General features: G+C 37.0%; 2 protein-coding genes across 3 annotated transcripts in view; one reads left to right on the plus strand and one right to left on the minus strand.

Annotated features, from left to right (window-relative positions):
- The window catches only part of erp44 (endoplasmic reticulum protein 44), a 78,607-nt gene extending 61,799 nt beyond the window's left edge, over window positions 1-16,808 (plus strand). For both annotated transcript variants that reach the window (XM_073054276.1, XM_073054277.1), the window contains exons 7-12: window positions 2,886-2,943; window positions 3,125-3,241; window positions 4,789-4,900; window positions 7,868-8,009; window positions 13,889-13,991; window positions 16,165-16,808. In XM_073054276.1, coding sequence (XP_072910377.1) covers window positions 2,886-2,943; window positions 3,125-3,241; window positions 4,789-4,900; window positions 7,868-8,009; window positions 13,889-13,991; window positions 16,165-16,269 — 637 coding nt within the window. In that variant the 3' untranslated portion in view covers window positions 16,270-16,808. The remainder of the gene's footprint in view (window positions 1-2,885; window positions 2,944-3,124; window positions 3,242-4,788; window positions 4,901-7,867; window positions 8,010-13,888; window positions 13,992-16,164) is intronic.
- Window positions 16,809-16,848: 40 nt separating this feature from the next.
- Window positions 16,849-25,521, minus strand: part of stx17 (syntaxin 17) — a 110,081-nt gene continuing 101,408 nt past the window's right edge. The window contains exons 5-8 of the mRNA XM_073054279.1: window positions 25,148-25,272; window positions 20,569-20,619; window positions 17,684-17,770; window positions 16,849-17,329 (exon numbers count right to left, since the gene is read on the minus strand). Coding sequence (XP_072910380.1) covers window positions 17,081-17,329; window positions 17,684-17,770; window positions 20,569-20,619; window positions 25,148-25,272 — 512 coding nt within the window. The 3' untranslated portion in view covers window positions 16,849-17,080. The remainder of the gene's footprint in view (window positions 17,330-17,683; window positions 17,771-20,568; window positions 20,620-25,147; window positions 25,273-25,521) is intronic.

The raw sequence follows: 25,521 nt of genomic DNA on the forward strand, positions 1-25,521 counted from the left end.
GCACTCAGCAAAACTGGCACTCCCTTCTCAGCTATTTCATTTGCTTCAAAACACTGCTTTTTTTTACTCAAACACATCCCTGTGCTTCGACAGGTAGTCATCTGAGGTTCATTTAAAACTTCTTTGTTGCCACGGTTGTGTTTTGTAACGCTAAAATGTAAAACTAGTTGAAAGGAAATTAGGGTGCCAAGAATAACATGTTTGCACTTATTTTCATTTTTACTTTATGCAGAGCACACACATGTATGTCATTCATGGACTTTTACATATAATCTGCAAGGAATTATTTAAATGAATGAGAATGCTTAATCAACCAAATTATACTAAAATTTTAAATAAACATCAGAAGGAAGTAGATGTTTAATGGTGACCCAACTGAAAGTGGAGTAATCACAGGACTCGGTCAATGAATTTTGGACCCAGTAGGACACACACCAGTTCCATCTGATAGGATTTATTGCAGTTAAAAGTAAGGTGACCATCCCCTTTGATTACTATAGATTATATTGCTTTCAGTTTCATAATTTAGTCAATTTGTATACAGAAACTGAATCCCAACCAGGAAGTACTGACCAGATCTCTGCTGCCTAACTTCAGAAGCAACATTCAACTTAACTTCTCAGTAATGGAGACTGCCCCAGCGAAGAATGAGCCCTGTCTGTAATGCCATAGTTACAAGAACTGGCTCGATAGCTGGCCCATGCTGAGTCACCTGTCAAATGTTGACATCTTGCTGGGGGTTAATGATAAGGCAGGGAGCAGAAGGGAAGGATGAATGTTGTTGCTTGCAGTTTTGTTGGATAAAATGACGCTAGTCTCCCCTGTGTGTTTTGTGGGGGTTGCTGTGGGAAGGTAGCCTTTATCCAGGGGAATACAGTTTTGAACAATGCACTCACACTACAAAAAGCCCTGAGCACTGCATTGTCAATGCAAAAGTAATCCGAGGAAAATTGGGTTTAATGGATATTAAACATGACATCAAAAATATTTGATGACCATCAGCAGATGTGTAATGCTGAGGGTTATTATTGTGTATATATATTTCATTATACTGCTGGGGGATAAAGATTAAAGGGCAGTCCGGAGTTTAAATCTCCAGTCCACATTCGAAGGGCACTGCTGCAGATGTGGGACCTCTGTGGGGCAGGATGTCTGACTGGTTGTTGGGCTGGCAGAGCTATGGATGAGGGCTGATCATTTCTCTTTCCTCCCCCCAATGGTGTCAGCAAGTTCCAGAGCCTAGTGTTCAGTGATTGGCGGATCCTGTGGTTGTATATATAAATCGAGGACCATTGGTCGGTGCCCCAAGTCTCTGAATCTCAGGGTCTGCTGGAAAACTCGAAGCCCAATGTCTCTGAGTCCACTGGAGGCTGAAGAAGACTGGCTGCCTTGGGCTTAGAGGGTTGTGTATGTGTGTGGGAGGAAGGGAAGAACCGGGCTTGTTTTGCTGTTGATATTTTGTTGCTTGTCATGCTGTGTTCTGGCGAGCATTGTGGGCATGCTGTGTTGGCGCCAGAATATGTGGAGATGATCAGTGACCATGGGAAACTGTATTGGGCCTTTCTATATCGCTAGCATATGCTCAGAATCTATCAGTCATTAAGTGATATCCACGTTTACTGACAAGTTGTGGTTTACAGATATGACTGATGCCTTCTATTTATAATTCCCAGTAAAATGTCAGGAATAAACTCTGGAAAATTTGTAGAGTTTCCCCTTAGTTCAGGATTTTTGTCACTGGCCCCTTAATTGGCTTCAGCAATTCAAATCACAGATGCTCACCAGACCAAACTATTGCACCTGGATGACCCTATCTGTTTCATCTTGCCTCCATGGTAGCCTTGTATGTTGCTGGGCCACAATGTGTTTTAAGAGAAGAGTTGGTTTCCAGTAATGAATGCAGCAATTACATGGCAGCTGTAGACTCTGTAGGCAGCTGCTGTCAGGAAATACAGGGATAGATTTTCTGAGTGATTCAGGATGAAAATCAACCCTACGTGTTTTCCTAAACTTAATCAATTTCCTCTTTTTCTGATGCTAACATTATATGGCACCTGAGCACATCAAAACAGGGAACCTTCCACTTATGAGAGAGTTTGTTGAAGATTTTGACTGTCTCAGCTTTACAGGATGCAAGAAAGTTGGTTTGACATGTTACATCATTTTACTTTGTTTCTGAAGGACAATTACAAAAAATCTGTCAAAAAGGAACCATGGTTATCAAAAAAATATTGAGGATGTGATGAGGCAAATCAAGAATATTCCTCTTCTGTGCAATTGTGTTGTTAGTGGGAGGACATAACATTATCATTAAGATTGAAGCAGTTGGGCTTTTACCTAGTTTCTATGATTTGGAATAATTTTTAAAAGGATGGTGGCAAAATTCAAAGGGCAATGGGGAATGGAGGTGACTGTCAAATTTCAGTCTGTGTCAGTTGTTTTTTTAACATACTATAAATGTTATTATTTACTAAAAGAGAATTAGGTTCCAAAATGAGTCATTTAAAAGCTGGCATTGTTCTTAATTTTCCAATTTAGTATTAAATGGTGTTTCATCTCATATGCAAAACCACAAGATATAAAGTTCATATACAAGATATACAGTACATGTAATTCTGTGATGTTCACTTGCAGTGTGATCAGATTTGGAAATATAGGCAGTATTCTTGGTTTCAGAGAAAATATTTGCTTCATCTGGATAAACTAATACATTTTTCATTAATTTTTCCATTAAATCATTATCTTAGTCATGAGATTGATTGGACTCTGCTTTATATGGTATAACTCGGATAACAGTTTACAAGTGGTTTCTGACTAAATTTCAATAAAACATTGGATTTACTGTGATTGATATACACCCTGATTGCTCTAATTCCTTTTTTTAGGAGTGTTGCAAAACCAGAGAGATATAGTGGTGACAACGTAATTTACAAACCACCTGGGGTAGGTTCACAGGCCTTTTACCAGTAATTATTCTAGTTATTCAGCTTATGCTTGCACAAAATTCTGTTTTAGTTCATTTTTTGATAATCATTCAGAAACGATTTCATAGTTCAGTTAAGCTCTATGCTTCAGCCTGTCACTTTATTTGGCTATGAGTTTAATGTATACTTTTTTCCTCTAGGAGAATATCCCTGATATGGTATATTTGGGTTCATTAACCAACTTTGACCTCTCATTTGCCTGGACTCAAGATAAATGCGTTCCATTGGTTAGAGAAATCACTTTCGAAAATGGGGAGGTAAGCACATTGTATGTTGTGCTCTGACAAAATATGGAGTTTCTATTATGTGTCATAAACTTCCTTGGAATTCATTGCCCAGCCCAAAGTAATCTACATTTGGGTCCCAAAGTTGAGTTGATTGTCATATACACAGGTGTGGTGAAAAACTTGCAGCAATATTACAGTCACATCATATTATATAGCATTCATAAGAAAAACAAACATAAATTGTATAAGTTTTATACAAATTGTATAAAATTTTAAGAGAACACAATTAGAACAAAGGCCATTTTAGTGCAAGGTGATTAAAATGGTCATACTGTTGCTAAACTGTAGTGATTAGTGTTTTGCCACTCAGTTCAAGAACCAAATAGTTGAAGGGAAGTAGCTGCTCTTGAACCTGGTGATGAAGAGCTTCAGCCTTCAAATCCTGTTCATTGGTGGCATGGATGGTGGGGATCTTTTGAGAACTGCCCTTTGAGGCAGTATTTCCTGTAGATAGTACCAATGGTGGAGTGTGAGGTGCCTGTAATGTATTGGGCAGAATCTTCTACTCTTCACACCTGGTTGCATATCCACATGTTCAAATTCGGTACCAGCCTATGACACAGCCAGTCAGGACACTTTCAGCAGTATATTTGTTGAAGATTTTATGATTGGATCTATGTGCTATTGAAATTTTAGGGCAAACCAATCCATATGATAAATATACAGCGAAATCAAGTTACCTAACTATTTCAATTTTAATCTTGCTCTTTTGATTTCTCTTAGACAATGACTATGATCAAACAGTCATTTCAGTTGATTACATCCAAATTTCTACCTGTATTGGTGGAACCTAGAATGAGATGAGTGGCTGATATCTCAGATTTATTTTCTTCCTGCTCTCAAATTTGCAGTTTTCATAATTCAGTCCTTTTCTATTCAATGGTATCTTTCAAGATTAGAGAAGAGTACAAGGGCACATTTTCTAAGTAAGGGAAAGGTCCTAAACAACTAGAAATTTCTTCACCCTGTTGGAATTCACAATCCAAGAAAAAGGCTCAGTTGTTGAATATATTAAGGATAAAGCTTTGTTTTTAAGATATCAAGGGGTGTGAGGTTAGTACAGCATTATCTTACTAAATGCTGGACCCAGCTTAAAGTGCTTAGTGGCTTACTCTTATTTCATGCATTCTTATCATGGTGTATACATCCATAACAGGAATGATTAGACATTCCTGATGGTCACAGTGCTGATGGTCACTGCAGTTCTAAAAGGTACAGAAAAGCTTTGACAAAAACTTTGAATAACAAGTTTATCAAATGAACAATTCAAAATGACAATGGTACTCAGTGCTAAATATTAGAAATAATCTATTGTGCGTATTAGGACTGAAAGTGCATTTAATTTTAAGTGTAGCAGCTCAGATGGAAAGAGTGGTGGGGGGAGAGCTGTCACTGGGTTTTCATTAAAAAGTCTTACTCTTTTTAAGTGTCCCAATATGACTGAATTTGAACAAATTTGAGACTGTTTATTATACTAGTTTGTCTGATTATTTTAATGAGTTATTTTAATTTTTTAGGAGTTAACTGAAGAGGGTCTACCATTCCTTATACTGTTCCACTTGAAAGAGGACACTGAAAGCTTGGAAAAATTTCAGCATGAAACTGCACGTCAGTTGATCAGTGAAAAAGGTGAATTTCCCCCCCTATACTAATTCATTAGTTACTTTGATATGCAGTATATTTAAGCATTTGATTTATTTGTGAACCACATGTTCATTGAATAACAGTCACTCTGATGACATGACAGCTTAAAATTATGAAAATTTGAGCCCCTTTTTAGAGTGGTACCATGCAAACTTTAACTTGAGAAATTAAAATGAATGAAGTTATGGTCTGATGTACATCTTGAGGAATATTTCCAAGGAAGAAAGATGGAGAGGCAGAAGGATTTAAGGAGGGAATCCTTGAGCTTGGAACTTTGGCAGCTAGATACGTCTACCACTTCTGATGACAGCCAGGGTACTCAGAGAGCAAAAAGAAGGGACAGGCATGAATGAAATACAAAATATTTAAGGGCAAGGACACAAAGCAAGGATGAGAATTTTTAAATTGAGGCATTGCTTAATTTGATGATATTACTAGCTTAAGTATATGAGATCATGGATAAGCAAGACTTCTTGTGAGAAAGATCTCGAGTACTGGACCTCTAGATCTGAAACTGGTATCGAATTAGGGAGCCCAAACAGAAATACCTTGTCAATCGATTATATGCAAGTAGTCCAATTCAGCCTTGGGCTACAGTGAGAAGAAAATTGGATTACCATGGCTAGAGAATTGAGCGGCAGAGATCAAACTCAGACTTTGGCCTTCCCAATGCAGGGAGATGATATCTAAACAACATTCAAGTAGAAATTGATTCTACTTTTCCATATAATTTTGCCAGGGAATTGAAATTAGATAAGAAATAAGGGTCAAGGTTGGATCCTTGGGAACACTGGTAATGGTGCAAGACCGGCAAGAAGAGCTATTGCAGAGTGTTCTCTGATTATGATTATGTAGGCATGGAGGCAGTGAGGAAGTTGCTGTGGAGAGGTATGGAAAGAAAGTTGTGTGGTGCAGCTACAGTCAAGTTAAAAAGTGAAGGGCAGCAAATAGCTCTTTTTTAAACCATGTTGCTTTGTTACTTTAATATAAACTTTCTCAGTATTGAGAGATGAGTAGGATTTTCAAAAGGAAAAAGTTGAAGGTGGGTTCGGAAAGTTGAAGGTGATGATCTTTTGGTGAAGAAGAGCATTGTGCTTGACAGAATTGTAAAAAATTTTGGCTGATGTAAAGAGCAAGAGTAGGTTCTGAGCCTGCGCTGCCATTAGTGGAGTCATGACTGGATCTGATCTTGGCCTCAACACCACTTCCTTGCCCACTCCCCATAATACTTAACTCCTTACTGAGGGATCCACTGTTCACCAGTTTCATGGGAATAAACTAGAGGAAGTAAAACTGCAGCAATAGACTATTGTGCTTTGTCTTCTGTTTCATAAAACAATAGCTGATCCTTCATCTTACTGTCTGTTTTCAAGTATTAGAATATGGAAAGCATCCTGAGAAGTGGTCTATGATTGCAAAAACCTGGGACGGGAAATGTGAAATTAAGTTGTGGAGGGAGGACAAGGGGTTCCTAATCCAGCACGGTGACTAACTTTAAAAGTCTGGACCAAAAGATTAAGTGAAAGAAAAAGCAATCGAGACTGGTAATTAGATTATTTCACTTTGTGCAAACATTCACAAGCTCTTCATGTGTTTTTATGTAGGCAAAGTACATTTTATCAACAGAATATTTTATCAAAAACATTGTGTGCATTTCAATAACTTTTATCTTGAAGTACTTGAGCCAATAGTACATCCTTAAAGAAAATCCTCTGCAGTTATTTTTTCTAATCTGTATATTTGAATATTTCCAATATTTAGAAATGGCCTTGTGAATTTTTGACATCTAGGGAAGTCGAGAGTGGCTGGCTGTCTTAAGTAGCAATTCACAGCCAATGTATTTAATATTTGGAGTATGGTTTGGTTTAAGATTAAAAACCCTTTATGTTTAAAAAATGAATGTGAATGAAGACTGAGATACTGTAACCTACAGGGTCACTGTGTTTCAACTGGACAGATTTTTCTACCTCACATAGGTTTCCTCAGAAACATGTTATACATTGTAAGGTGTTTGGGACTGATTATATAGCTCTGCCTGGTTAACGTGGATGGGAATAGTTGAGATGTAAACAATTTCAATGGCTTTTTCACAAGTGCTGAATCATTTACTTAAGTTGTACAAAGATCATGTATGTCATTAATATATTTAGAGGGTAAGCACAGTAATGCATTATAAGTTTGTAAAAAGTGTTATCAATTTTGTTTAACTATTGAAGTTTTACATTGTTCAGACTCAATTGAAGCTGACTGAAACTGTAGTTCAATTATCATGGTAATAGATTTTCTCTTGCTATTTCAAACCTTCAGTCACTTTGAAGAAAGTGTTAACATTAAAATATTCTCAATGGAAAATTTAAAAAAATGTATCAAAAGGTCTTCAAGACTGATAAAATATTAGTATAATGTTCCACAAAAAATGAAAACCAATATTGACAACTCTTTAAGGGATTTCCAGAGTAGTAAAATATCTATAACTTTTAATCAATCCATTATCTAAACCAAGTTGTATAGCCCAGCCAATAACAGTTATTATGTGTTGTCTTCTTTAATTTTTGAAAACATACTTATAAGCAGAAGAAGTTAAATGTTATTTTGACAATAATTGCTGGTTCAACCCAGTGTTTAAACTTGATCCTGAATAGTATAATACTGTACTGGCCATATGTTTAGTGCATCTTTATCTCGTCTCCCTACACACATAATGGGGAAAATAATCAAACATAGCAATCAATAATCTGTATGTATTCTTTCACATTTAAAGGTAGTCTATCAAATATTATATAAATGAAACAGTGGCCAGGCTAAGTGTTGTCATTAAAAGCTTTGAGTACAGTACTAAAGCTTTTATAGGAATGTTTGAAAAGCTGTCAAGTGTATGTAAATGCACTTCATTCACTAACTTGATTCAGCCAAAGAACTTCCATGTTGCTAACCCATGATTAAATCATTTAGGTACAATAAACTTCCTGCACGCTGACTGTGACAAGTTTCGTCATCCTCTCCTACATATACACAAGACTCCAGAAGACTGTCCAGTTATTGCTATTGACAGTTTTAGGCATATGTATGTCTTTCCAGACTTTAAAGACATAGAGTAAGTATAACTATTCCTTGTAGAAGTTTATATTTTGAAAACGAAGAAAAATGTTCAATGGTATTTCTCAAGTCTCAATTATTATTGCTGTATTGAAATATTTTATTTCACAATCTTTGTTTTGCCATTATGGTACTGAAAATAATTTCCATATTTCCACTTTGAACCCTGTCATTAGAATTTCTGTAGGAATAAGATTTATGTCATTATTTAGAGATATTGATTATATTTACTAAACCAATGAAAATAGTTTAATTACAAGATAAATAATCTTTGTACACTTACATTACTGTCCAAATTGCCAGATGAAGTGGTAAATGTGGGCTCACTTTTAACATTTAAGAAAAACTTGGGCTGGTACATGGATGAGAGGTGTATGGAGGGATATGGGCCAGGTGCAGGTCAGTGGGACCAGGCAGAAAAATGGTTCAGCACACCCAAGAAGGGCCAATAGGCCTGTTTCTGTGCTGTAATGTTCTATGGTTCAAAGTTAAGAATGACTGCCTCATTGGAAAAGAAATTAACTGCTACATTCAAAATTCAAAACATTGGTGAAAGGGATTTGGGAGTCCTCATGCAGGAGTCCTTAAAGGTAGACCGGCAGGATGAGTTTGTGGTAAGGAAGGCAAATACAAAATTAGCATTCATTTTGAGAGGATGTAATACTGAGCCTTTATAAGGCTTTGAACAGAATGGAGTATTGTGAGCAGTTTTGGAACCCTTATCCAAGATGAGATGTGCTAGCATTGAAGAGGGTCCAGAGGAGGTTCATGAGAATTATCCCAGGAATGAAAGGGGTGACATATGAGGGGTGTTTGGCTCTGGGCCTGTATTTAACGGAATTTAGAAGAATGAAATGGGAGGGGTGGAATCTTACTGAAACCTATTGAATATTAAAAGGCTACATTTTTGAATTAAAAATTTGAACTTGAACTAACTAGAAGTTGTTGCAATTCAATTTAATATTTGTTAATTTAAGAATTTCAAGTAGAACTTGCTCAAATTTTTTTTTGTAGAACAAAAATGAGTGTTCATGAATTGTTCGTCAAGGATATCATGATGCGTAGATATTTGAGAGAGCTTTGATCAAAATTCATGTCCCACTTAGTCTTGATTAAATGAAGTATTGTCAATTCCAGTTAATTGGGACCAGTACATTTTGGTGGAGTTGAGCGGCTACCTTAGTTAGCTGAAGTTTTGTGAAAATAGTTAAAAAGGTATAAAGAAGAAACTGCTGTTCAACTGAATAACAATTTGTGATTAAGTGAAATACAGACACTAAAATGAAATTGAGACACTAACAAGTAGTACTACTACAGTACTATAAAACTGCATTAGTTCCTAGTGGTTATCAACAAAGAAATTGTTCCAATGAATGCTGCCGTGTACTATTGATTGACTGTAAATTAACAAAATCAGTGCAGTTACCTAGTGTAGATAACATAGGGTTCTGAAGGAGGTAGCTGAAGAAGTTGTGGAGATATTATTAATGAGCTTTCAAGAATCATTAGATTCTGGATTGATTCCTGAGGAATAGAAAATTGCAAATGCCACTCCACACTTTAGGGAAGGAAAGAGGCAGAAGAAAGGAATTTATAGGCCAGTTAGCCTGTTTGGCAAGATATTGGAGCCTATTATTGATGAGGTTTCAAGGTACTTGGGGGCCCAAGATAAAGTAGACCAAACTCAGCAAGGTTTTCTAAAGGAGAAATCTTGCCTGACAAACTTGTTGGAATTCTTTGAGGAAGTATCAGGTAAAATAGACAAAGGAGAGTCGGGGATGTTGGTTTTGATTACAGAAGGCCTTTGGCAAGGTGAGGCTCCTTAACAAGATAAGAGCCCGTGGTACTACGGGAAAGGTAGTAGCATGGATAGAAGATTGGCTGACTGGCAGGAGGCAGAGTGAGAATAAAGAGGATCTTTTCTGGTTGGCTGTTGGTAACTAATGGTGTGCTGCAGGGTTTGGTGTTGGGACAGCTTCTTTCCACATTATATGTCAATGATTTGGATGAAGGAATTGATAGCTTTGTGGCCAAGTTTGCATATGATACAAAGATAAGTGGAGGGTTGATAGTGTTGAGGGAGCAAGGAGTCTGCAAAAGGACTTGAGACAGATTGGGGAATGGGCAAATGTGTGTCGGATGGAATATTATGTAGAGAAGTGTGTGGTTGTGCACTTTGGCAGAAGGAATAAAGGCATGGACTATTTTCGAAGTGGGAAGAAAATTCAAAACTCATTGGTGCAAAGGGATTTGGGAGTCCTCATGCAGGATTCCTTAAAGGTTAACCGGGAGGTTGAGTTTGTGGCAAGGAAGGCAAATACAATATTAGCATTCATTTTGAAAGGATGTAATGCTGATCCTTTATAAGGCATTGGACAGACCTCACATGGAGTATTGTGAGCAGTTTTGGAACCCTTATCCAAGATGAGATGTGCTAGCATTGAAGAGGGTCCAGAGGAGGTTCATGAGAATGAAAGTGTTTGGCTCTGGGCCTGTATTTAATGGAATTTAGAAGAATGAAATGGGAGGGGTGGAATCTCATTGAAATCTAAAGAATATCAAAATGCCTATATAGAGAGGATGTTTCCTATAGTGGGGAGTCTAGGATCAGAGGGCACAGCCTCAAAATTGTGGGACGTCCATTTAGAACATAGATGAGGACAACTAACTTTTGCCAGAGGGTGGTGAATCTGGTATTCACAGCCACAGGCAGCTGTGCAGGCCAAGTCATTGGGTATATTTAAGGCAGAATTTGATAGGTTCTTGGTTAAACAGGGCATCAAAGGTTATGGGAAGAATGCAGGATAATGGGGTTGAGAGGGATAATAACTTAGTCATGATAGAATGGCACTCATGAATTTGTGTCATAATCTTTCAAAGTCAAAATAAAAAACAAAATTTGTAAAAGAAAATCACTTTTTTTGAATTGTCGTTCATCAGCCCAAATGGATAATATTACACAAGCACACACAACAATGCTGTTTAAAAACTCTGTTGAAAGCACAGTGTAGTGTTTAATGGTCAAAAAAGTGCATGTGACTGAAGCTAGTTTAAAAACTGTTTGGCATCAGTCTCCTGTCACAATTAAGTTGCATACTGTCCCAAATAAGCAAAGGGAATCCCAGCTATTTTCTCAATTAATGTCTGTCCTTTAAGAGTTGTCCCAAATAAGCATCTGTCCCAATTAACCAGAATTCAATATGTAGCCTTCAGTGTACTGCTACATGATTGCAACTGGAATATTCCCTGATTAGACAGAGGAAGATTAATCAAGCTTTCTACTCCCAATTTCTATCTATTGACTGCTAAAGAGATTTTACTAATTCTTCCTTTGCCTTTTGTTTTGAAGATTGGTTTTAGACTTGTCACTACAAATCCATCTTCACTTGAAAAGGAACTTTGAAGTAAAACATTGCTAGAATTACTTGGAAATTTAGACACCATGGAGAATATTAAAGACAATTTCATGTGATTTTTCATCTAAACTGAGAAAACCTATTAAACATGTTTTAAATCACAGAAGGGGTGAGAGGTGGAGAGAATAAATGGAATCCTGATCTGGAAAAGGATTTGGCATGGCAGCTCATCTACCTGGAGGAAATGTTCTAGCTTTTCTAGACATTTTCAATGTGACATTTGTCACACTAGCTTCCAGCATCTTCATTGAGAAGCTGCCCCAAGATTCAACTTGCCTCCACTTTCAGTGTTCTGAACAAGCCATTCCCTCCAATTCCTACTTCCTCTTCTACCAAAATCACTCCCCAGGGCATCCTCAAGAGATGCATCTACCTTTACCTCCCTCCTGAAATCCAAGTACGATTTCCAAGATAAAGTTCCTGGATTCAGTTGTCATAGAACAGTTTACTGTGTACAGCTGACATGTTTGAAAAGTAGTTTGGGTAATAAAATACCTCCTATAAAATTCACAAATCACTGACCACTACCAAAATTCTTGGATGTAGAATATCCCAGAAATGCTCATGAAATTTGTGTGTGGGGGAGGCAGAGTAATCACACCTGTTTCAACTCTCAGATGACTTGGCTTTGAGTTATGGAAAATCTCTTCCATTTTCTAGGAACATAACCCTCTGTCATACTGTATCAAACTCTGGGTTTTTTTTTGGAACACCGCCATTCTTTTGGCAAGAGTAACTAGGTTTCCAGCTGCCTTTCTCTTTAATTAGCCACCCCACTTGCATTCTTGTCTGTGTTCACAGTTCCATTGAACCCTAATGTAATCTTGAGAATGGTATCTCATCTTTTCTCTAGACCACGGCAGCCCTCAAGACTGAACACTTGAGTTCCACAATTTCAAATAACTAGACTTTCTAGTTTGGATTAGGTCTGATGTAAAACAATTATCAACCTACAAAATTTAAATGTTTCTCTTCCAGCATCCTGCTTGACTTGCTTTTCCAGCATTCTTTTATTTGAAATTTCCAACAACTATTACATTAGTATTTATTAGTTCCAGCATTTTTTTTCTTTTGTCCTCTGGCCCTCCATTTTAAAACTTCTTCCAGATTAGCTGCTGTTAACAAGCATTCACCACTCTCAACCAACAGCAATCAATGTATCATCCATTTTTTTGGTCTATAACTTATCAGCATTTTTATTCTACATCTCTTTCCCTCTTTGCAGCATAAAATGTGAATGTTTTTGAACTCTTCTTGCTCTGATGGAAGATTATTCTAATGGATTGTTAATTATTTCTCTTTCCACAGGACTTGGAGTATTTACACTATTTTCATTACAGATGTTGAAGTCATATTTTAAAAAACGGTGAAAATATTCAGCTAGTCAAGCAGCATCTTTGGAGAGAAAAGTTGAAATGAAAGATCATTAACCTGAAATATTAATTGTTTCTCCTTCCAGAGATGCTACTTGACTATGTTCTAGCATCAGTTACTTCATCTCCTCCACATATATCATTTATACAAACTTTTATCACCTTCGTTCATTGATGTCAGACACTTGTTAATTGATCTCTCCAGCTCTCCCAACCTTGTTCTACTTCACTTTTTTCTCCATCTTTCTAACTTTTCCTTATTCAGACAATAATTGACCAGAAATATTAGCAATTTGTAACAACCCGTATGTTACTTGGATTTGAATATTGTATGCAAGCATTTTATTTTTAATTATTTATTATGCATTGGTAGCATTCCATCATTTGCAAGGTTAATGAGAATGCCTGTGATATACAACCATACTTTATGCCAAGTTGAGGATGTGCCTACAAAAATAACTTAGATTCATATTTTTTAAAGCAGTATCTGTACCATTGAGTTAATTAGATCATCCATAAATTAGTATTAGTAGCTATTAGGAGGCCCAGTGTATCCTTCAGAATTTTGCAGACCAATTAACAGTAGTTCCTATGATCACAGCAAATTTGGCATTTTGTAGATAAAATTACTGCATTTTTTTTAGAACCTTTGCAGTAGATGACGACAGATGATCTAAGATGAAATTTAAATTGCTTTCCATTCAGTGTTGATCTGTGGCATGAATGCAATTATTCCAAACTAAGGGACGTTTTTAAAGTTTTCTGTCAGTATCAACTATCTGAGTGGTGTTTGTAAAGTCTATTACGTAGGCTTTTTGGCTGCTATACAGAAAAGCTGCTGCAGGTGGGAATTACTGTGGACCATCAATAGGGTGTCATTGCTGTAGTGTTCTTGGAAGGAAAGAATCCCAAAATTCCAGCATCTAGCATGGGGAACGAACTCTTCTATCTCGTATCTCCCTTTTAATTAAGAGCTTCCCAACAAACAGAATCAATAAGAATTGACTTTTTAAATAGCCTGTTTTTATTTCCCTTTTCATATTCTGTACATAGCCCAGGTATTTGACTGCCTTTATTTTTAATTTCAGTACACCAGGTGCACTGAAGCAGTTTGTATTGGACCTGCATTCTGGCAAGTTACACAGGGAATTCCACCATGGTCCTGACCCCACCGATGTAGCTCCTGGACAGGTAATGTTCAGTCTCAGCTGGTAAGATAAAGTAATTGATGCCCAACAGGAGTTAGACCTGTTGCTAACATGATCATGGGGTGAATTCCAAATACTTCATTTAAAAATGTTGCAAATTTAAATCATGCAATTGCTGAATTACACTGAATCTGCTGTGGCTGAGATTTAAGCACTCCCATTTTTTTTCTTACCAAAATGTATTACACCAATCTACATAATTCCCTGGTTTACTAACTGGTTTGGCAGTTATGAAGTCCTTTTTCAGACAATTTCCTATGCAGAAGTTTAACATTCTACATACACAGAGGCCAACACAGACTTACAGGGTTATGATTACCCAACAATTTACTCATGGGCCATATCAGAATATGTCTCTTCAAACTGCCCTACACCCTCAAGTTTACTCATTTGTTCGTAGTGTGGGAAAGATATGACTGAAATCAAAACTGGCAAAACTTTTAGAAAGCCCCCTAAAAATGTAAGTATCCAAAAGATTTACGTTCTAAATTCCACAATCTACATTGGAATTAAATGTATTTGGCTATCTTTCACTATTAAAGATAGAAGCATTAACTTAACATCTACCATGTATTTTATTGATTCCCTGTCAAAAGATACCATGTTTATAGGCAAATTATGTTTATTTAAGTATTTCATTAACTTTTTAAAGATTAATAGGCTGTGATTTTAACATTTCCATTGTTTTAATTGATACCAAACATAGTATAGACATCATTAGGTGCCCTATTCTCACCATGTGGGTTTTCAACTGCAATTTTTTAATTATAAATTCTTCTTATCACTCAAACACTTATGAAACACTGTATAGCAGCTATAAAGATATTGGGAGCCTTAGGGGACATGGCAGCAGAGAGTGGACAAGCTTTAAAGCATGTAATTTTCCCCTTTTTAAGTGATGACCCTGCACCTCTCAGGGAAAATGATGCTGAGGTTACCTCCTTTCGTATGTGTGACAAAACAATTAAGATGCAGCTTGCAGATTCTGGTGCACTTGTGGAATATTTATTCATTTTTAAAGCTTTAAAATTGTTTGAATAATGTTTGGTTACCTTAAATCAATTTCAAGTGAAAGAAATGCAGGAAGAGATAGGTTATATTTCTTGGGGGGGGGGGGGAGAACTGGACCATTCTATGCAGAAATTGTGTGGTTTTGTTGCATTGATTTACCTCTAATAAAGTTGAATATAGAGATGTTTTCTTAACTACAAACTGCTGAACAACAACTTAAAATAATCTGCTTTTCTGCTTTAAGTTTTAAAGTTTCATGGAAATTGAAAGAAGTGACAACTTCTTCCACGTGGAACAGATTTCTTTGAAAAGTTAATCCAATCTCATTCAGCTGTATAATTATTTAGTAATGGATAAATGTGACAAAGTAATTTGGAGAAAGCAATGAGTTATTAAACAAAAAAATCAGTAGCACATGATTACTTTAGTTGTAGAACAGTCAATATTTGATCATTGGGGATGACCAGAAACCAAACTTTTTCATTTAATTATTTGGATGACCAGAAACTGTTTCCAGGGCTGATTTTAAAAAGCTTGAAAAATCATTGAGGAAATAGTTTTTAAATAAAAAATACTAATCATTTTTGCATTTTAATGTGAAATTAAAATCTGTATCCAGTTATGTAAATCAGAACTTAATTGTGTGGCCTTTGGAAGTGATTTCTGTGGTTGGTCTGCACTTCCTGTAAAACCAAGTCCTCCGAGCTCAATAACTTTTTACCTTCCTAATTTTGATTCTTGTCAAAATTTAGGACTGTACTTTTTTTTCCTGAACAAGTTTCTTAGTAGCAATTATAACATGAATAGACTAGTCAGCCATTTAATGTTTTGCTTGATATATGATATATATATATCATCGATAATCGGTTCAGCCACACGTAACTGCAGTTCTTTTAATTTAATCAGCCCCTTATTGAACAACTTAATCAGTTAATTTCAATAAGTAATTTGTCAAACAAATACATATCTGTGAATCTTGCCAGGAGATCATTACCTCCTTTGTTTAACAGTTCTGGCAATTCTTGATTAGATGTTTTTAAATGTTCACTAACTTAGGTTAAAGATAGTTTTAACATGTTGGACTCTTCTACAAAGAACGTCTCTATTCATATGTACACCTTTGTTCTCATTCTAACCTACTACAGCCCAGTGAAGAAGTTGCAAGCAACCCTCCAGAAAGCTCATTCCAGAAATTGGCTCCAAGTGAACACAGATATACCATTCTCAAGAGAGAGAGAGATGAATTATAAATCTATGAAGGAACTGTACAAGACCAGAAATCAGAGCTTTGCCTAATGAGGCAAAAATTCTAAGCCTATATTTTCATAAGTCTGTGTGTACAGTTTTTATTTTGGATAAAACTGAAAACAAATGGATGACAATTGTGGGTTTTTGTTTTCCTCTGCTTCTCTGGCTTGTGAATATGTTGATGTACTGTCATTATCTGTTGTAGGTTTTAATAAAACTGTTGAATGTCCAAATGCCACAAAACACTGATCAGTTGGAGATCCTAACTTTTTCTAATAAAAGGCCATATCCTGTATTTGTCAGTGTGGACTTGCCAGGAGTAACTTCGCTACATATTTTAGTGTCCCATTCAACAGGGAATCATCTTTGGGTTCTGTTTCCACATTTTGCTGATTGCAATTTTCTTTAAATGAAGGGCAAGTGCTCATGTACAATTTGCTATGTATGTGGGAGTGGCTTGAGGTATTACTGTGTGTATCCATTACTGAGAAAATGTGCTCATCTCTAGACTGAGGGGAAAAATAAAGTAAGTGGCCTACCATGATGGGTTGAGAGATTTTGTTCAAGCAATAATCATACAATTTTCATTCCAATTAGTAAATATTTTATGAATGCACTTAAAAATATACAAAATGACATTTAATCATTGAACATTAATAAAGTTCAAAGCAGCTGATCTTTGATTATGCTGATCTTTCATTTTCAGTAAGATTGTCTGTTGGATAATATTGACAGCTGGCAAGTCTTGTTTTAAAAAAAAATAATTTTCTCAGTAATTTTTTTCTGCAAGGCCACTTTAGCTAGCTTCTCCATTCAGCTGGCTTTTTTTTCAGCTTGAGTCTTCAGATTTGCACAGCTGGTAGAAAGTGCAAGTTCCTGATCTATCTTCTGCTGCTTTTTCTTCAGTAACATTCTCCCTCCTGTGAAGCCTAGTATTCCTCCTCCGACTGCAGCTGCAGCCCCTGCCACTTTGAAGCCTGCCAGGAGACCAATGGGCCCTCCAATCACACCACCAATGACAGCACCTGCCACAGGCAACAGTGCAAGTTTATATTTAGCGGCCTGAAAAATCAATGAAAAACAGTTTTAACAAAGACACAAACTAGATTCAGTTACTGTGATTTTTTTTTTCCCCTCTGTCTTAAGAGCCGGTCCCACCCATCAGTGTAAGTCTTTCTTTAGTGCAGCTGTTCTATGGATGATTACTATGTACAGAGCAATGCTAGTTGGTTTCACTGCATGAGACCATCACAATACAGATTGATTTTTTTTGACAAGCAGTGTGTCACTTCTCCTTTATTTTCTTAATTGCTATTTCCCTCAACATTAGAGAGCCCAGATCAATCAGCTGGGTTAATTTAGTGTATTGCTGGTAGGCACTGTGCCATTGATTACACAGCAGGACTAGATCCCTACCTTGGCTAAGTTCTTGGTTCCCTCTTCAACATTCTCAGCAGCAGTACTGACATGGTCTTCAATGCTGTCAATCTTCTCCTGTTGGGTCTGGATTCAAAAGAATTACACTAGCTTTCCAGCTGGGAAGCAGCAGTCAACCAATACACACAATTATAATTCCTATAGTCAGAGTCTGCTGACTCTCTTATCTCTAGTCAATACGTCTACAATTTCTTCATAGCACCTCCTCTACGGACTGCCATGATAGATGGTTAACACAATTTGCTACATGTTTAAATTCTTATCAACAAATATACAGTGGATTCTAGTTAATTGTGGCAGCTGCTTATTTGGGAGAACTCGAAGAACAAAAATCAATTGAGAAAATGACTGGGATTCCCTTTGTTTAATTGGGATAGACTTTTGCCCAACAGTTTTTAACTTAGCATTAATAGCGTGCACTTGCGTGGCTGTTTGAGACAACGTTGTGCTTAGAGTGAACTATTTTTTTTAAACAGTCAGTTATGTGTGCTTATATTCAAAAACAACTTTCATTTTCACTTCAATTTCACTACCTCAAATTAGAATCTAAGGATTTGAAGCTATCAAATTCTTAGTAGTTTCTACTTTGAAGGTAACATCTTCAATGTTACAGTGAGGATTTGGAGGATGCAGTCCATTATCTGCACTAGGTACCTATGCTGATTTTGTTCATTTACAGTCAAAAGAACTTGATGAAATGAATTCCTCCCTTGTTAAGTATTTGGAACTAATATAGAGTTTTAAATGCTACAGTAGTATTGATAGTATTCTAATTTGTTTTGTATTTGTTACTTTGCCTTTTATACCTTTTTAACTATTTCCATCAAATTTTGACTAATTGGACAGCCGCTTAATTGGGCCAAATATACTGGTCCCAATTAACCATAATCCACTATTTTCAAATCATTACAGATCTACACTATTTAAATCCATTCACGAAGACTTATTTGGCTAGTAACATTCAGGACTTTTGCTATTACTACAGTAGCTGTATTTCTCACTAATTCACAAGATCACACAAATGCATACACAGACAGCTCTGCCCTTAAGAAGGCAAGGAGGTTGAAGTCCAGGCTCCCTGCTGCATTTCAAGCTGGAGGTAAAAGCAGCAAATTTCAACTAGTCATTTTTTTGCAAAATGAGTTCAATTTCTGGTGAAGCTTAGATTTAGCATTGTAAATATTTACAAATGGTGGTTCAAACTTGTTACTGTACACTGCCACCACTAGAATTCAAGTGTATAATGAGAAAGATTTATTGGTGGTTTAAGCCCCTGCTGGTAGCTTTGAGATTATTATAATAAAGCAAACTCTAGGTTTTTATAATAAAATGGGGAAAAAAGATATTGGTTTTCTTAGAAATAATACTATTATTTTATTATTTAGAAATACAGTGGACTCCAGTAAATTCGGGCACATCAGGACCAGTACGTTTTGGCCCAATTAAGCAGCAATCCCAATATCTGAAGCTTCATTGAAATAATTAAAGGTATTAAATCTGGGAGTACAGTTAGACGAGAAGCTAGACTGGACTGCCAACACAGATGCCTTGTGCAGGAAGGCACAGAGTGGACTGTACTTCCTAAGAAGGTTGGCGTCATTCAATGTCTGTAGTGAGATGCTGAAGATGTTCTATAGGTCAGTTGTGGAGAGCGCCCTCTTCTTTGTGGTGGCGTGTTGGGGAGGAAGCATTAAGAAGAGGGACGCCTCACGTCTTAATAAGCTGGTAAGGAAGGCGGGCTCTGTCGTGGGCAAAGTACTGGAGAGTTTAACATCGGTAGCTGAGCGAAGGGCGCTGAGTAGGCTACGGTCAATTATGGATAACTCTGAACATCCTCTACATAGCACCATCCAGAGACAGAGAAGCAGTTTCAGCGACAGGTTACTATCGATGCAATGCTCCTCAGACAGGATGAAGAGGTCAATACTCCCCAATGCCATTAGGCTTTACAATTCTACCGCCAGGACTTAAGAACTTTTTAAAAGCTATTATTAATGCTTTTTGAGATAGTGATTTAGATGCATATCATATTCTTTACTGAGTTAAGTATTGTATGTAATTAGTTTTGCTACAAGTGTATGGGACATTGGAAAAAAGTTGAATTTCCCCATGGGGATGAATAAAGTATCTATCTATCTATCTATCTAAAAAACTGAGTAACAAATTATGTATTTAAATGAAATAAAACAAATTATAACATTACTAATACTATTGTATTATAAAATTATTAGTTCCTAGTAGTTATCAATAGAGAAATTCATTCACTTTACCTGCTGTGTTATTTTGACTAAATGAACAAAATCAGCGAAAATGCCTAGAGCAGATAATGGACTGTGTTCTTAAAATGCTTTTGATTTTTCATCCCCAATCTTCATTTTCATTGTAACATTCAAGATGATTATTGATACCTACAAATTCTTCACTAACTTGTTGAAGTAGTAAAATTGTTTCTTTTTAGTTCCAACCATTTCTGGTGTCTGCAAACCTGAATGCTTGAAACCACAGTGAGCAAAATAGTTCGGACTTGTCTTGCTGCTAATTTCTTACCAACTATAAGTGACAAAATAACTGCTTTTTGAACAAGCGTACACACAAGTGTGCACAATTGAAGCTAGTTCAAACCTGTTTAGCAACAGTCTCCTGCCCCAATTAAGAGGCATAGTGTTCCAAATAAAAGGGAATTCTAGCAATTTTCTCTATTAGATGGTGCATGTTATGTGTAGCTACAGTGCGTTGCTGTTCGTGTCAAAACAATGTTTTAATTTACAAAATTCACCACAGCTATAAAGTGTATGGAAGGTCTTAAATAAATAAATATTTTCCTCTATTCCCACAAACCAAATAATTAGAACATAATTACTTACATGAATCTGCTGGGAAAATTCAATTACCAAGTTACTAAGATCAATTAAGTTCTGCAAAATAATTATATAAATTAACATTACAAATTGCTCAAACTCCTGAGAAAATCAGTTAGCTATGAATGCCAAAGAGTATTAGCATGGATAATTCTTAAGAACAATGGGAAAACTCCATTTTAATTTATCAGAACAATATCTATATCTTGTACTGTTGATATTTTTGAACTGGAAATTAAATATAGAGCATATACAAGCCAATATGTCAAATCTGTAATGCAAAAAATCTTTTAATGACTTTTTAAATACCGGTAACTTCATTTTGTGGAATGTGGAACTTGAAAACCAACATTTCTGACCATCTCTGTTGACCCTTGAGGTGGATGATGAGCCACTTTCAGCTGCAATCCTTTTAGTGGGTGTACTCCTGCAATGCTGCTGTCGAGGAACTTCCAAGTTTTCAATCAAGTGACAATGGAGAAATAACACTACTAAGTAAAGATGGTCAGTGAAACAGAACTGGTAGATAGTGTTCTTCCCATTTACCTGGTGCTTTTGTCCGTTTGGATGATAAAAGGCCAGACTAACTTAGTTAAGTAGTCATATAGCACCTTTGTAGATTGTACACATTGCAGCCATGGTACACCAGTGGTAGAGGTAACAAGTGTTCAAGGAGGTGGAGTGGGATCCAAATCCAGCAAGTCACTTTACCCTGGAAAGGATTAAGCAACTTAATTCATGGAGCAGCACTCATTCTGGACAAATGGAAGGTGCTACGGTGCTTTTTAAGTGACTGAAAAGTGTTTGGGTGTCAGGAGGTGAGTCACTTACTGGCGAACACCCTGCTTCTGACCAGCTCTCAATATGTATAATTTTGTATCTGCTCCAGTTGTGTTCTGGTCAATGCATCAGGAATGTTGCTTACAGATGGCTCACTTATGGTAGTTCAAGTAATTGTCAATGACTGCAATTTCACAAAGTAATAGACTGCACATGGAGCACTGTGTGTAGTTCTGGTCAGAAGACTGTAGTGAAGGGTTGTTTATCTAATTGGAGGCCTGCGGCCAATGGTGTACCACAGGGATCAGCACTGCATCCTCTGTTTTGGTTATTTGTGACAGTGGTTTGGAATGGGAACATAGTGTGATTAGTAATTTTGCAGATGACACTAAAATGGGTGCTGTGTTGGACAGTGAGGAGGGTTATTTAAAATTATAAAAGGATTTAGGTCAACTGGGAAAGTGGGCCAAGGAATGGCAAATGGAATTTAACACAGGCAAGTATAGTGATGCATTTTGTAAAGTTAAACCAGGCCAGAACATACAGAGTGAATGACAAAATTTTGAGAGTGCCTGAACAGCAAGGCCTAGGGGTATAAGTACAAAGTTCTGTGAAAGAAACACAATAGATAGAAAGGTAAAGAAGAAAGCAAATGTTATGCTTGCCTTCGTCAGTGTAGCACACAGTACAATAATCAAAAGATAGACTGGAGGGCTTGAGCTAGAAGGAAAGATTGAATGATTGGATAGTTATAAGAAGAGACTGGATGATTGAGAGGAGAGATTAGGTCAGGAGCAAAGGAGGATGAGGGGTAATCTGATAAGATGCTTATACAATTCAGTGAAGTTTCCTTAATCAGTACATAGAGGTCTCAACTAGAGACAGCGCGATACTAGATCTCCAATTGGGGAATGAGACAGGGCAGGCAATTGAGGCTTGTATAGGGGAACAATTTGAATCCAGAGTTCATAATACCATTTGTTTCAAGATAATTATGGAGAAGGATAGGTCTGGACCTCGTGTTGAGATTCTAAGTTGGAGAAAAGCTAAATTTGATGGTATCACAAAGGATCTGGCAAAGCGTGGATTGGAATAGGTTGTCTTTTGGCAAAGGTGTATTTGGTAAGTGAATTACCAAAGGTAAGGTTGCCTTCAAATGTGAAATTTTGAGAGTATAGTGTTTGTATGTTCCTGTCATTATAAAAGGCAAGGATAACTGGTTTAGGGAACCTTGGTTTTCAAGAGATATTAAGGCCCTAATTAAGAAAGGTAAATAGCTGGTATAGGAAGGGCTTTAATGCAAGAGGAAAGAGCTTTAAGGGGATAATGTTTATTTATACAGTAAGTAGTTGATATCAAGAACATGTTACCAGAGGAGGCGCTGGAATCAGATACAAGTACTGTGCTTAAGAAGCAATTAAACATACACTTATATAAAGATATAGAAAAATAAGGACCTAACGTGAACAATTGAAATTACTGTTGGCAGGTATGGACATAGTGGACTGAAGGGCCTGATTCAATGTTGGACCATTCTGACTGTAATAGGTGATCACACTGTATCCTGTTGGAGATAGTTATTTCACAGTACTTGTGAGTATAAATGCTATTTCTGTACTTATTGGTTCATGCCCGAATAATTTTGCGGATGCAGTCATGCAATCCTTCCTTTACTGAAGAACTGAAAATGGAAATGGGAGATTGCACAATCTTTGCTGAACATCTGACCTTAAGTTGAAAGGAAGATCATTGATGAAGCAACTGAAGATGACTGCCCTGAAGAATTCTTGGATTGATGCCTTGGGGTTTGGATGATTGACCTTCAATAAGCATCACCATACTCCTTGGCGCAAGGTATAGCTTCAACCACTGAAGCAGGTTCTCCTTTTTGCAGAGTTTTACCAGGGTCCTGTGATGTCAATGGCAATCACAGTCACCTCACTTTTGAAATTCAGCTCTTGGGCCAAGGCTATGATAAGGACTGGAGCCGAGTTCTGATAAATCTCAAACGTGGTACCAGTGAACAGATTTTTAGAGAATAATTGCCACTTGATGGCACTGTTGACAATATCTTCTGTTGCTTCCCTGATGCCTGAGAGAGTAGACTGATCATTAGACAGTCAGGATTTGTCCTGCACTTTGTGAAAAAGACAAAGGTGGGTAATCTTCCTTATTATTAGATATATTGCCATGTTTAGCTGTACTATGACACGTAGAATAGAATATCATAAGGTTCCACTTTCTTTCCTCAATCCATTGCTCTAACTTGCAACTCAATATCAAATGGAGTGAATCAAATTAACTGATAACTTGCTTCTGTGATGGTGCACTTCTTGACACTTATCAACCCACGGCTGACTGGTACCCAGGTCTTGTTGCACGGTATACCTCATATGCTGAAGAGATGCGAAAGGAATTGAAGCTTGTGCCCACTGCCACCCTCAATGAAGAAGTTGGAGACAGTTGACACTGCCCTGAAGGACTTTTGCCATAATGTCCTTGAGATGAGACAATTTGTCTCTAACAACCACAATAATCTTCCTTTGTGCGAGATTTGGCTACAACCATTGACATGTTTACTCCTTAATACCCAGTTCTACCTCACTAAACCTCACAAGTGGCCAGTCTCTGTTGCTAGCTCTAGATTGAGCCTTACATGTAGCACTCTGATAGTGCCTTTCAACATAGTGGAGGGAATCCTTGAGGAGTTCTGCGTTATTTTATACCTACTTATTATGGTAAGGATAAAGTCTAGTATGCTTATTCCCCATGTTGGTTCACTCAAAGGATTCGAAGTATATTTATTATCAAAGTACATATGCAGTATACAAACCTGAAATACTTCTTCACAGAAACAAAGAAAACCATGGAACCCATTTGAAGAAAAGCATCAATTCTCCAATCATACAAAAAAGAACAAATCGTGCAAACAGCAACAAGAACATCAAACCCCCGCCACGCCAAAAAAAACAAATCATGCAAATGGCAACAAGAAAGAACGAGCAAAAACCAAGAACATAAAACACAGAATTAAAAGTCCATATTCAGTTCAGCTTTGTGTTCATTAGTCCAATCCACAAACCACAGACATAAAACTTTGGTACCATCCTCTGACAGCACCAAGGGAGGGAGGGAGAGAGAGAGAGAGAGAGTCACACACCAGACACCTTCTCCCAGCAGCAGTGAGTGGGAGGCCGGTAGACAGAACCTTCTCGGAGACAGCAAAGCACCAGATTGCTCAATCGACCAAAAAACACACCATTAAACTAGATCACAGGCTTCAATGGTACCACATTTAAAAGAAAAAGACGTTAGAAAAGTGAAAGATACAGTTTTGTAGTCCATCTGGAGAGTATCACCTGTGGTAGCATCGTTCGCTGACACTATCTTCACTCACTAGTTCCTGCAACCGCAGTGGGACTCAGCTAGTGGTGATTCTACTAAGATACAGCTTTGATAATCTCTGTGTTTAATTTCTGGGCACTGGTCAATGCTGGATGATGAGGCTAATTTTACTTTCTTCCAGCAGTTCGGATACAACTGAATGAATTGCTAGTCCATTTAAAATTAACACATTGCTGTGGATATGGAGTCACATATTAGCCAGACTGGTTATGAATGTTAGATTTTCTCTTGAATTTTAACAACAATCTCGCAGTTTGGGAAAATAACATAATCTGGACTTTCACAAAAAAAAACAACCTGTAGTGAGATCGAAACTGAATTACTAGTCCAGTAATTTTACTTGTATCCCAGTACCAATAATTTCTCATTGTTGACCTAAATTTATGACACAATTACTTGCCTCTTCTAGGTTTTCCCATGATTCAGTGGCATCGTGATGTTGTGGGATCTGTGGCAGTGGCACATTCATCTGAACAGAATGTTGGAGCAGTTGGGAGCCAGAGTCTTGGGAATCCATGAATGTTCCTGTAGCAATAAAAGCTGCTCAAGGCCAGAACTCTACATTGTCAGTCATACAAATTCTATGCTAAAACTGTGGTTTTGCAGCCAGTTTCTATTTCAAATTGTCCTTTTGAAGAAACTAACAACAACTTTATTTTAGCATATAGTCCCATTGTTTCCTTCTATAAAATACTTAAATCAATTAAATTTACTTCAACGGATTTAATTTCACACAGTAAAAAGATTCTGAGGTACAAAAGACATCACCTCTTG

This window comes from Hemitrygon akajei, chromosome 8 (assembly GCF_048418815.1).
Source record: "Hemitrygon akajei chromosome 8, sHemAka1.3, whole genome shotgun sequence".
In the NCBI taxonomy this organism is placed as follows: Eukaryota; Metazoa; Chordata; class Chondrichthyes; order Myliobatiformes; family Dasyatidae; genus Hemitrygon; species Hemitrygon akajei.